Source organism: Mustela putorius, unplaced genomic scaffold (genome assembly GCF_011764305.1).
Source record: "Mustela putorius furo isolate JIRA1106 unplaced genomic scaffold, ASM1176430v1.1 tig00000992_pilon_pilon_pilon, whole genome shotgun sequence".
NCBI lineage: Eukaryota > Metazoa > Chordata > Mammalia > Carnivora > Mustelidae > Mustela > Mustela putorius.
Genome location: NW_025421526.1, coordinates 2,630,572 through 2,643,120, shown reverse-complemented (window position 1 = coordinate 2,643,120; position 12,549 = coordinate 2,630,572). Strand labels below are relative to the sequence as shown.

The window sequence follows — 12,549 nt, the reverse complement described above, 5'->3', positions numbered from 1 at the left end:
TGACACTGGAGTTCGGTCTGTTTCACTCACTGCTGTCACCCAGCATCTAGAATAAAATTTGCCATCTAAGAAACCCACAAAAAGTACTCGTTTGTATGGACTAAGACTACTACAGGAAAAAAAAATAATTAAACATACGAATTAGGAAAACATTCCAAAAATAAAAGATGAAGAGACGTGTTGAGAAGTTATAGCAGATCCCGGGAAAAACAAGTAACTACTATTGATGTGTCAGTCCTGGACTTTAAAGATAAAAAGAGAAAGAAAACACTGACCATCTAGTAGAAGATTAAAAAATAAAATTAACAAAATGACAGGACTAAGATTAAACGTCATAAAATGTAAATGAGCCATACTCAAAAAAAGTGAATGACAAAGCAAAACTTAGCTGTACTGTATACGAGGACACACGTATCCTAACTCTGGCTAATTGTCAGATTAAGTGGAGATTTCGGAGTTCTACATAAAGATGAACTCCAGAGGTGGGCCCAGGGCATCCCTATTTCTAATACATTTTCCAAATGATAGCCAACCAACCCAAAGGAAATGACTCCAAGAGTTAGAGCGGGTGGGCGACGCCGAATTACTCCCGAGAACACAGAGGAAACCGAGATCACGGACTACTCCGGACCCGACAGAACCGAGGCCGGGGTACAACGCTGACCAAACGGCACCTGTTGTCGCGAACAGCTCCGTCCACGGGAGGAAGCGTCGCCGGACGAAGGCCACGAGGACCTTCCGTGGACAGGAGCAGACACTGAGGTGGCTCTACTTGGGGACACACTGCGGGGCGGAGGCGCCGCGGTCACGAGAGGGGCCTTCCCGGCGCACCGTCGGGCCACCGCGTCCAGCCAGAGCCGCGCGGCCGCGTGTCTCCGGGAATCTCGGGGACACACGACACCCCGGTGCTGAGGAGGTCGCGGCCGCCCCCGTGTCACCGCCGGGGACAGCCTCACACGTGCTGTCGGTGAGACGCCGCCCCCCGGGCCCCTTGCGCGCCCACCCGCGCCGGAGCGCGTCGAGCCGGGGGCGGCTCCTGCCCTGAGCCACTGCCCGAGGGTCCCGCGGCCGGTGGTCCCGGGGGGCGCAGGAGCCTCCCCCGCCCCGCAAAGAGCGCTCGGGCCGGCCGCTGCCCACGGGGCGCGGTTCTGAAGCTGCAGGTTCTTCCCGCGCGAGGCGGACCCGGCGTACGGACGCGGGTGCGGGTACCGGCACGGGTGCGGGCGCGGGTGCGGGCGCGGGTGCGGGTGCGGGCATGAGCGCGGGTGCGGGTGCGGGCGCGGGTGCGGGCGCGGGTGCGGGCATGAGCGCGGGTGCGGGTGCGGGCGCGGGTGCGGGCACGAGCGCGGGTGCAGGCACGGGTGCGGGTGCGGGTGCGGGTGCGGGTACGAGCACGGGTGCGGGCGCGGGCGCGGGTACGGGCGCGGGTGCGGGCGCGGGTGTGGGCGCGGGCGCGGGTGCGGGAGCGGGCGCGGGTGCCGGCGCGGGTGCGGGCTCCGTGCGGGGAAGCGGCGGCGGGACCGGCCCGCCCGGCCGGAGCTCAGGGCCTCCGCGGCTTCTGGCTCACGCGGGCCGGGGCAGGTCGGGGCCCGCCGCCGTCCTCCGGCCCGAGCCCGTCCCCCGGAGACCCCCGGGCGCGTGACGTGGACCCGCCCAGCTCCCCTCGAGGGCCCGTCCGGCGCAGCGAGGCCCTGCGAGGAAACGCACGTGTCTGGCAATGACGTCCTTGTCCCCGAGCCGGGCGGCGTCGTACAGGAGCAGGGCGCAGCGGGAGTGCAGCGCGGGCTCGTCGCTCGCCAGCAGGTGGATGAGGGCCGGGACGCCGCCGGCCGCCACGAGCGCGCGCACCACGCCGGCGTGCGTGGAGAGGTTGCTGAGCAGCCCGGCCGTCTTGCACCGCAGGCCTCCCCGGGGGCCGCGCAGCAGGCTGACCAAGGCAGGAACGGTGCCTGCAGTCAGGGGCCGAGAGAACTGTGAGCTGCTTGTAAGCGGTCGTAGTGAGGGTGGTTATGGCCAGTGCCATTTAAGCAACCAGCAAGTCATCCTATGAAATCTCTATAAAATTACTGGAAACGGTATGTGTACTCTTCTGGCTTCTCTACGACTCGGGCCGCTCTCCGCGCGCGGGGAGGCGCAGCCCGCGAGCCCGTGTTGCACGGAGGCCCCTCCAAGCCTTGCAACCGCGGACTTCTGGCTGAGCATGATGGAAGGATAAATTCTTCGAGCATATGACAGACTTCAGTTTTGGTATTTCATCCAATTTTTGTGACGTATTTGTGCAACTGTTTGAACATTTTATTACCTTTTTTTTTTTTTTTTTTGCAAACAACTGAAAACAAGTGTTGAATTTAGTAAAAAAACAACTTTAGCTTCATGAGTAACTATTGGTTCAAGGATGGAGATCACCAGCTATGGTGAAAAATAAAAACTCTGGCTTCACCCGATGGTTATGTATCAGTTCCGTGTGAAAGATCTCACAGAACACCCCTTAGAGCACACTGGAAATGCCAGAAAATATAACGGGTATAACTAGCCTTTTATTTATTTATCGACCTGAAATGAAACACTTATCTATGGTTCCCTTTTCGGACACAGACCTTTGTGTACATGTTTCTAGGAACACTAAAGGTTGGTTTTTGGGTACTACCTGTATTTTTTATTCATTCCTTTATTCATTCAACAAATATTTATAGAGCATTTCATATGTGTCCAATATCCACATCAGAGCTGTGGATACTATACTGGACAGAGCAAATAGAACATACCATCATTTCAGAATGTTGTATTCTCAAAACAACCTCGTGAGGTAGGAATCATTTGAATAACGAGGAAATTAGGGTTAGAGAGGGCAAGAAATTAGCCTAAATTCTAAATGCAGGTCTACTTACAAACCCAGGACAAGAATGGCTATTTTTTAAAGTTTTTATTTGAATTCCAGTGAGTTAACATACAGTGTAGTATTTGTTTCAGGCATACAAGGCAGCGAGTGATTCAACCTTCCATACAATACACAGTGCTCATCACAAAAAACCCACTATTTTTAATTTTAAAAATAAATTGCGTAAATACAGCATAGGAATAATTTCTAAGTGAAAGTACATATAAAAGGTAGAATAGGAAGTAATTTAATAACATTTTTGAGTTTATAAATTTTTAGAGAAGTAGAATTTAGAAAGTTTTTTGATCATGTCCAATTTTCATGTGAAAATAAAATACAAAGTTATCAGAGAAAGACAAATTCTATATGTCACTTATATGTGAAATCTAAAAAAATAAATAAATAAATAAATGAATAAACAAACAAAAAGCAGACTCAGACCTCTCAATACAAAGAACAAACTGATGGTTGCCAGAGCAGCGGGAGGTGGGGGGAGTGGGTAAAAAAAATAGGTAAAAGGGAATGGGAGATACAAGCTTCCATACGGGATGAATAAACCATAGGAATAAAAGGGACAGTGTAGCGAATATACTCAATGGTACTGTCATAGTGTTGCATGGAGAAGACAAGGATAGACATTTTTCCAAAGAAGACATCCAGATGGCCAACAGACACCAGATGCTCCCCATCACTCATCATCAGGGAAATGCAAATCAAAACTACAATGAAATACCACCTCACACCTGTCAGAATGACTCACATTAACAACACAAGCAACAACGGGTGTTGGCGAAGATGCGGAGCAAGGGGAACCTCTGGTACTGTTGGTGGGAATGCAGGCTGGGGACAGCAACTCTGGAAAACCGTGTGGCATTGTCTCAGAACGTTACATGTGGAACCACCCTGTGGTCCCACAATTGCACTACTAAGTATTTATCCAGAGGATACAAAAACACAGATTCAAAGGGCTGCATGCCTATAAAATACCAATCAGTGAATATACAAAGAAGATGTTTATAGCAGCACTGTCAACAATAACCAAATAATGGAAAAAGCCCAAATGTCCAATGACTGATGAATGGATAAAGATGTGGGGAGTGTGTGTGCAGCGTGTAAGTTGCTCAGCCGTCAAAAGAATGCAGTCTCGCCGTTTGCGAGGACACGGATGGCGCTAGAGTGTGTTATGCTGAGTGAGATACGTCAATCCGAGAAAGACAATTATCATATGACTTCACTCCTATGTGGAATTTAAGAAACAAAACAGACACAGATGAACACACAGGAAGGGGAAAAGAAAAAAAGGAGAGAGGGAAATCAGTCATAAGAGACTTTTTTTTTTAAAGATTTTATTTATTTATTTGACAGAAAGAGATCACAAGTCAGCAGAGAGGCAGGCAGAGAGAGAGGGGGAAGCAGGCTCCCCGCTGAGCAGAGAGCCCGATGCGGGGCTCGATCCCAGGACCCCGAGATCATGACCTGAGCCGAAGGCAGAGACTTAACCCACTGAGCCACCCAGGTGCCCCAAGAGACTCTTAATGATAAAGAACAAACGGAGGGGTGATGGGGGGAGGCGGGTGGGGGATGGGCTGGACGGGGGATGGGCGTTAAGGAGGGCGCTTGCTGTGATGAGCAGCGGGTGTTGTATGGAAGTGATGAATCATGAACTCTACTCCTGAAACCAATACTGCACTGTATGTTAACTAAACAGAATTTAAATAAGAATTAGAAAAAAATTGCATGGGGACAGATGGTAGCTACACTTATGGGGAACATAGCATAATATATGTATAGAGTTGTTGAATCACTAATTGTACATCTGAAACTAATATGACATTGTGTGTCAACTACGTTCAAATTTTAAAAATATATCGTTATATAATATTTATAAATTAATATATAAAAATATTTATATCTATATATATTTGTCGGGTAAAGGAAGTGATCTTAGAAAAAAGAAAAATGGAAACTTAAAATCAATTAAAAAGTTTCCTCTACAATTAAAAATAGATTTTAAGGGGCACCTGGGTGGCTCAGTCAGTTAAGCATCTGCCTTCAGCTCAGGTCAGGATCCCTGGACCTGAGCCCTGCACTGGGCTTCCGGGGGGGAGGGAGGGGCCGTGGTGGGAGGGCTGCTTTTCTCTTTCCCTCTGCAGCTCTCCCTGCTTTTGTTCTCTCACTCACTCTCTTGCTCTGTCTGCCTCTCAAATAAAGAAATAAAAGCTTAAAAAATAGATTTTAAAGTGACTGAACAAAATTATAGCCCCACATAAAATACCGTAAGCAAAAGACAGTTAAGAGACTTTACATCACCTGCATCCAAAATGGATTTCCAGTATCCATCATTTGCTAAGCAAATTACTTCCAAGGACATCACAGCCATCATCCGTCGTTTATAGCTTTCACACTGCAACATTTCTGGCAAGTGTTCAACAGGAAACACACGTTAGAATTTTACAAGTAGGAATGACTGATCTGCTTTGTACAGGCCAAGTGAAGCTGTGCGTGGAGATCACCACTATCACCACCAAATGCTGTTCGTTAAATTCCCTCTGTGCACGGCCTTCGATGTGGTGCTGAACGGACAGCAAATGCCCACCGTCTTTAAGGTTTTATAATCTGTAGAGTTAGCACCACAAATTCTGAAATTTTTTATCTTTGGTCTGAATGACTTAGCTTGATGGGTCATGAGGTTCAGATACACTGGGAAATCAGTGCACGTTTCTCGTGCCTGACATCCGTTGCTGAACAAAATTTGAGTGTGGGGGCACCTGGGTGGCTCAGTCCCTTAAGTGCCTGCCTCTTGGTTTCGACTCAGGTCATGATCTCAGGGGTGGCGACTCTGAGCCCCGCGATGCTCCATGCTCGGTGGGGGGTCTGCTCGGGATTCTCTCCCTCTGCCCCTCCCCCCACTTGCATGCGCCCTCTTTCTCTAAAACAAATGAATCTTTAGAAAAAATTTTGAGTGTAAGTTTCAAGGATGGCAAAGTAAGCCACGTTATTGTCAATAAAAATTTAATACCCATTAGATCATATACGAAGTTTTGTACATCACCTGAGGATAAAGAAGACATTTCAAAAAATCTTAAGTAACTTATACTCTAGACAGGAGATAATGCAAATAAATATATATGCTTCTAAACAACATCTACGGTACAAGAAAAAAAAAAAAAAAACCTTATGGAAGTATCCTTTCCTGGTCTCTCTTTTCCCAACCCCTTGTAATAGCAAATCTGGTCTAATCCTGCCTTTGCTAGATCACTCAAAATTCGGATCTCTTAACATTCAGCTGCTCTGCAGGAGCTAACCCTGGAGATGTCCAATAAACTGTGACTAATGCTTCCTTTCCTCGTCGTGGAAGTGCGCTGTGTGAGCAAGGAGACCTACTCCAGGGCTCAAAGAGGCGATAGCCACACTCTCTCCGGTCACTGCTGTGTTCAGGTCAGTATCCGCACTTCCCAACAATGGCTGCAGGAAGGAGTGGCTGTTGGGAATTTTTTGTGCCATTAGGCTCTTCCTGTCAGGGGCTGGTTCCTCCAACTATTGAGGTATTTCAAATGAGTTATTCTCTTAAAAGTAACAGGATGGTCTTCTGAGTTCCTCCTAAGAAGCCTGGGATATGATGACACATACACATGCAAATAAGCATTGGAACCTCTCCAGTATCTCGTGGCTGATGCAATTGGAATGTGTTCCCAGTACCCAGTAATCTCCAAAATCAGGTATTGAGTGCTTTTGAAACTAATTATTCAAACTTCTTGAGTCAGTGGAATGGAATTGAAAATCCTAAATATATCTTACCCCATCCTAAAATCAGTTGTTGGGAAAGCCATCAGTTCACATTCCCCAATTGGCTTCATTCTTGTTTTAGTTTTATTTTAGTAAAATGATTCAGAGTTCAATATTACTGAAAGGCCCATAACAAAATATAGTGGTTCCCTGACTCACCCTCTCCATTTTTCTGAGTTCATCTCTCCAGATTTAACCACTTTGGACTCCTCTATACCTTCTGTGACTTACATATCTCCATATTTCTAAATACATTTATTTTTCCTGTATCAATTTTATCTTATTTTAATTTTTTAAAAAGATTTTCTTTCTTTGTGTGAGAGAGAGAGAGAATAGGCGGGGGGAGCGGAGGCAGAGGGGGAAGCAGGCTCCCCACTGAGCAGGGAGCCCGATGCAGGACTGGATCCCAGGACCCTGGGATCATGACCCGAGCCAAAGGCAGACACTTAACTGACTGGGCCCCCCGGGTGTCCCGGCGCCGTATCCATCTGAGACCTCCTCCGTCGACTCCATGTTACGGCGAATGAGCAGCTCTTCCAGCACTGCAGGGCCATTTCCTGTCTCCCTTCCCCATGTTTATAGTATTCAGCTAAATTAATATTCCAGACTTACGTTCTCACGCCTGAACGATATTATTCACAGGTAAGCATTGCAAAGTACTACTGTTTGGGCTCCTTTCTTACTTTTATCTTTCCTGGAGGTAATGATTTCCTTACGTGATTTCATCTCCGCAGGGTTCTTTGTACCTTCTGGGAGTGTCTCCCACGTTTTCCCTTTGGCCGGAGCACAGAGTCCATTCTGGGGCCTCCCTTTGCCGCCGTGTTTGAGATCCCCTTGCTTTTCTCTTGGGTCAGACTCCCAGTTTCCTGTTTGTTGAGAGTCCCTACGGTAGTATATCTAGGTCTCTTCCGGCTAGCCTCAGCAGAGAACATTCCCGACGGGCACTGTGGGTCCTAGAGCCCCAGGAGATTCACGGTGGAGGGCTGAGAAGTCCTCAGCTTCCCCACGTTAGCTCGGGATGACTTCTCCAGCCTGCTAAGGCCGCATCTCGCTGTTCCCAATATTCTGTGGCTGCGGCATCCGTCCCCGCCGCCTCCTGAGTGTGTGTCTCCTGCTGTGGCCGACGTTCTTCTGTGAGCTCGTGTCACTTAGCGGGGTCTTGGGAGACAGTCGGATTAGGCATGTGCATTCAATTGCCCTAGTAGCCCTTACCTTTATAAGATTTCTGGCTACTCTGAACCCAGATTTGGAAAAAAAATCTCCAGCAAAAATTTTCACACATTTATCAATATATGAGGAAAAATGTTGCTGAATCTGTCTTTTAAATTAAAAGAAATAAACTGGAAGGAATCTTTTTCACTTGAACTTTAATTTCCTTCTTCTTTCCTTGTTTGGTGGTTGTTGTTTTTTAATTTACTTTTTTGATGGAGAACAAGATAGACGGACTTTGGAGAACGTTGGAAAATAAAAATCAATATAATTGTATAAGATACAGTCTGGGTCATGACTCTTTGATTTTGGAAATAAAACTACTTTTGTACATACAAAATAAAGCTCAGTATTATTTTTATTTCTGGTTGTAACTAAAAAATGTTTATTTTACGATTTTTAACTGTAAAATATGATGCACGTATTATTTTATTTGCTCTACTTCAGAGTAAGCATCAATGACTAAGCTGAGTGATAATCAAAACATTTGTTTATAAAGCAATTATGTGTTGTATACTCACCTACGAGAGTTTTCCACACTGGGAGTTCAGGAATATTTAACTCTATTATATGTTTGAGAACTTCTGTGTGAAAAGTTAGCACTGATAAATGAATTATGTTGTTTCCTTTGATGTCTGTTTTTCTCCAATTAGCACCGAGAGAAAACAGGTACTGAATAGTGTCCAGTGCCCCCGAGGTGGCAGCGAGTAGCAGGGGAGTGCACTGATTCCTAGAAATCAGGACATATCACAGTAAGTAAGCACAAGTATTATCAGCACGTTTTACAAATGAGGAAACTGAGGCTCAGGTAATGCTCCAACCCATTTTGTCCGGTTCTCAAATCCCAGCTTCCTTCTTGTGGCAGAAACCAACAGAGTTTCTCAAAATCGCACGGTCTACTTTTTAGATCGTGAGGATCTTTGGGTTGGGCACAAGGCTACGATGTGACGTGTCCCAGCTTCCTTTACGGAAAGCTGGGACACATGCCCACGTTTGGCCAGTGTGACGCTGTAGAAGTTACGGGGGCAACTCCCTGAGGAGAAAAGAATGTGCTATCACTTTCCATTTCTTTTTCCCTTCATGGCTGAAACATAGGCATAACGATGAAAGCAGGAGTCCGTCTTGTATGAGGACACGGAAACCACATGGGAAAAAGCAACCTACACGGTCACCTTGTCTGAACTACAATGTTTTGGCAGACTTTTGTCACTGCATCTTGAACCTTATCTGAACCATCAGATCTGCTGACTACAATGTGATCTGAAGCGAACTGGGTTACATTTTCATCTGTCGAGAAAGAGGGGAACAACATTCAGCTCACAGTGTTAGTGTCGGGGTGAATAAGGTGCTTGGTCTTGACACGTGTTCCCCTCTCATTCTCTTGTCACCATGTCACATGCCTCAAATGTTATTACTTTACCCTTATACCCTGGATTTCCTCTCTTCATGAGGCCCCGCTTATCTTGCTTTCTGTCTTCGAACTTTCACCTCTGTCCAGTTGGCCCTAGACACCCCCCTTCCCTTTTTCCTGGGCCTTGGGGAAACTCTTGTCTTTATGAGTACACATGTATCTCTTCACTTTCTCCCTTTTGTACTTAACAAGACTGTTCTCTTGCTTTCTTTATCCTAGTCGGTAGTAGGAGCAAAGACTACTTCTATTTTAACAGCATCACTCTGAGTTTCCTCATATGAAAAAATATGCTATCAAATAAATTAAATTTCTCTTTTCAGTTCCATATTGGCCTTCCCCCTGCCCTGCAGGGTCCTTCTCCGGGATACTAGCTCATGAACGGCCTCACCAACTTGACTTGAAGGTCAGGCTAACGACCGTCGGTGCGCTGACCTCTCGTTCTTTGTCCTGCCTTCATGCATGATCCGCGGTCACGCCCCCCTGGCTGGTGTGCTCTACGTCAGCTCCGCAGAGATCCCAACGTCGGGAACTGTCCTCTCTATGAAGCCTTTCCTTTTCCTTATGCTCACAGATAGCGTCTTCCTTCTACCTCTGATTTGCAACTGGCTTTTTGCAATCCACAGTCTTTATCCCCAAACCCCCTTCTGCTCAGACACATTGTCACAATATGACAGAGTCAGAGCCGACTGGGGTCTCTACATTCCATGGCTCTTTCCAGAATCTATTAGTTAGAGAATCTATTAGCAAGAGATCCTGGTGTCCTGAAAGCTCTCTCTATACACATCTCTGCCTCAACCTAGAGGAAGAATTAATTTCTTCACTGAATAATAATGGTCAGGTTGTATGAAGACCCAGAAATATCTAATGAAACAATGCCTAAATCCTGTTCAGATTCCAAATGAGAGCCTGTCTTTCAATTACTACCAAGAATGTACCTTCAGGAGAAGGTTCACCTCCATCATAAAGGTTGGTCCTCTGCGAAATTATGAAATAGAATTGTGAAATAGAAATTGTGAAATAGAAGCTAATCTGTGAAACTGTGTTTGGGATGTTTCCCTATTTCAAAGTTACTTTCTTCTTAAAAAAAATAAATTGTTTTTAGAAGCTTTTATTTTTGAGGAATCTCTGTCTCCTACCTGGAACTCAAACTTACACCTGAGATCCAGAGCCACACATTTTGCCAACTGAGCCACCAGGTGCCCCCAAAGTTATTTTCTTTCTAATGTGTTTCTTTTCCGAATACCACTGGATGTTCCTCCTGTGACCTGAGGCCTCTCCACACTGGTCTAGAGCACTGAGCTGCCCCCTGGTTGGTTAGGCTCCAAGGTAGAGCACATTTCTCCTTCCCAGTCTCGGGCTTCTTCCAGAGTGCTAAGTAGTGAACTTGATAAACTAGTCTGTAGAGCCACACCACTGAGATGGCATGCGGTAGGCTAGTAGAAGTTCTGCCTTTATACATTCTACAGGTAAGTGGTAGGCGAAGAAGATACAGAGAAGAACAGAGTAAGCCTTACACCGTTCACGTCAATGATACCAACCATTCCTTTACTGTTAGTGTTTGGGGCAAGTCAAAAAAGCAGAAATTTATATTTTTGCAAATGCTTAATAACTTACTCAGCTGTTGCCTCTGCCTCCAGCAAACTAGGATCCTTCCTATAAAGGGCAATGAGGATGCCAATATTGTCATAGAAAGCAGCAAAGTGAATGGGCATCCAGCCTCTTTTCTCAGAAAGCGTGTAATCAGCTTTGAAACAGAGTAGACAGATGGTTGTCTCCAACGAGCAAGCCTGCGCTGCCAGGTGTAGAGGCGTTGGACCTAAAATGGATGGACAGTTACTTAAGTGATCAATTTCTAACATGTCTATCCAAAAAAATATACCTTTTGGGGGCCCTTGGGTGGCTCAGTGGGTTAAGCTTCAGCTTTCAACTCAGGTCATGGTCTCAGCATCCGGCTCCTTGCTCCGCGAGGAGTCTGCTTCTCCCTCTCCCTGCTCTGGTCATGGTCTCAGCATCCGGCTCCTTGCTCAGCAGGGAGTCTGCTTCGCCCTCTCCTGCCCTTGTTCTCTCTCCCTCTCCAATAAATAAGTACAATCTTTAAAAATAAATAATTTAAATAATTAACTAAAAGATGTCTTTTTGATAGCCGTCCACAGAACTTAGTACTGTGATACAAAAGCCCCAAGAAAAGCACTATCAGGATTAATTTAGGCAATTCTATATTTCTTTCACTCAGAATGTCTGACCATTAAAAATCCATCCTCCTTCATAAATTAAGAATAAATAACATTGAAAATATTAAATATTTGAAAAATTAAGTCCATGTTTACAATAGCCTTGTGATCAAATAAGTTGTTTCTTGTTTGAAAAATTAAGTCAATATATAAAATAGTCTTGTGACCAAATACATTGTTTCTTGTTTAAGTTATTTTTCATTTCATTTAACTGCTTTGTAGTAGGAAGCAAGATCCTTTGAAATTGAAGGAAAAATAGGCTGACAAAAGCCCTCTATGCCACAAAATCCAGTGGGTGGTTTTCAGTTCTTGTCTACTTCTCAGCAGTAAGGTTCTTCCTCTCTAAAATAGCTTTTTTCTCCTTGGCTTTTGTGACATCATCACCCCCCGTTTCTCTCCCTCTGGTTACTCCTCCACAGTCTCCTCCAGGACGTTCTCATTGTTCCGACGCCTCTGTGAGCCTTCAGGCTCCTTCTTGGGCCTTTTTAGCTTTGCAGTGACTTCATTTACCATGAAAAGTTGATGATTCCTAGGATTATGTCCCTAGATCTGTTTGTTTGTTTGTTTTTCCACCAGGCTCTACATCTTTATCTCCAACATCTCACTGGGTGTCTCTACCTCAAACTTCACATGCTCTGAGTCAAATTTTTTTCCCTCCACACCTGATCCCTAAATCAGTGAAGGAATCCCCAACCAGCCTGTTCTGGAAGACTCCTGGGTATCTCCATGTCATCTCATCCCCACAACCAGTCCACCACCAAGGCTAAGTCTCTCTACGACCACGTTTTCCGCCACCGCCGCCCCACCCGGCACGCCTACACCCTACCCACATCGTTCCTGCCCTTCAGAACCCGTTATTTCAAAATAGAAATCTGATCTTCCTTCCAGGGGCTTCTCCAGGCCACCTGATGACGGTAGAGAAACGGATCCACTGGCTGCAGTTCAGCCTAAACCGTGAGCTGTCCCCTCCCTCCAAACACCCAGGACACACACAACTTGCTCCCTTCATCGGGGCCTTCTCGCAGCTCCTCACA

At 46.1% G+C, this 12,549-nt stretch overlaps 1 protein-coding gene across 4 annotated transcripts in view; it reads right to left on the bottom strand.

Annotated features, from left to right (window-relative positions):
- ANKAR (ankyrin and armadillo repeat containing) overlaps nucleotides 1–12,549 on the bottom strand; it is a 66,582-nt gene that overhangs the window by 29,427 nt on the left and 24,606 nt on the right. For all 4 annotated transcript variants that reach the window (XM_045086470.1, XM_045086469.1, XM_045086471.1 and 1 more), the window contains 4 exons: nucleotides 10,899–11,100; nucleotides 8,395–8,603; nucleotides 5,189–5,293; nucleotides 1,708–1,949 (listed from right to left, as the gene is read on the bottom strand). In XM_045086470.1, coding sequence (XP_044942405.1) covers nucleotides 1,708–1,949; nucleotides 5,189–5,293; nucleotides 8,395–8,603; nucleotides 10,899–11,100 — 758 coding nt within the window. The remainder of the gene's footprint in view (nucleotides 1–1,707; nucleotides 1,950–5,188; nucleotides 5,294–8,394; nucleotides 8,604–10,898; nucleotides 11,101–12,549) is intronic.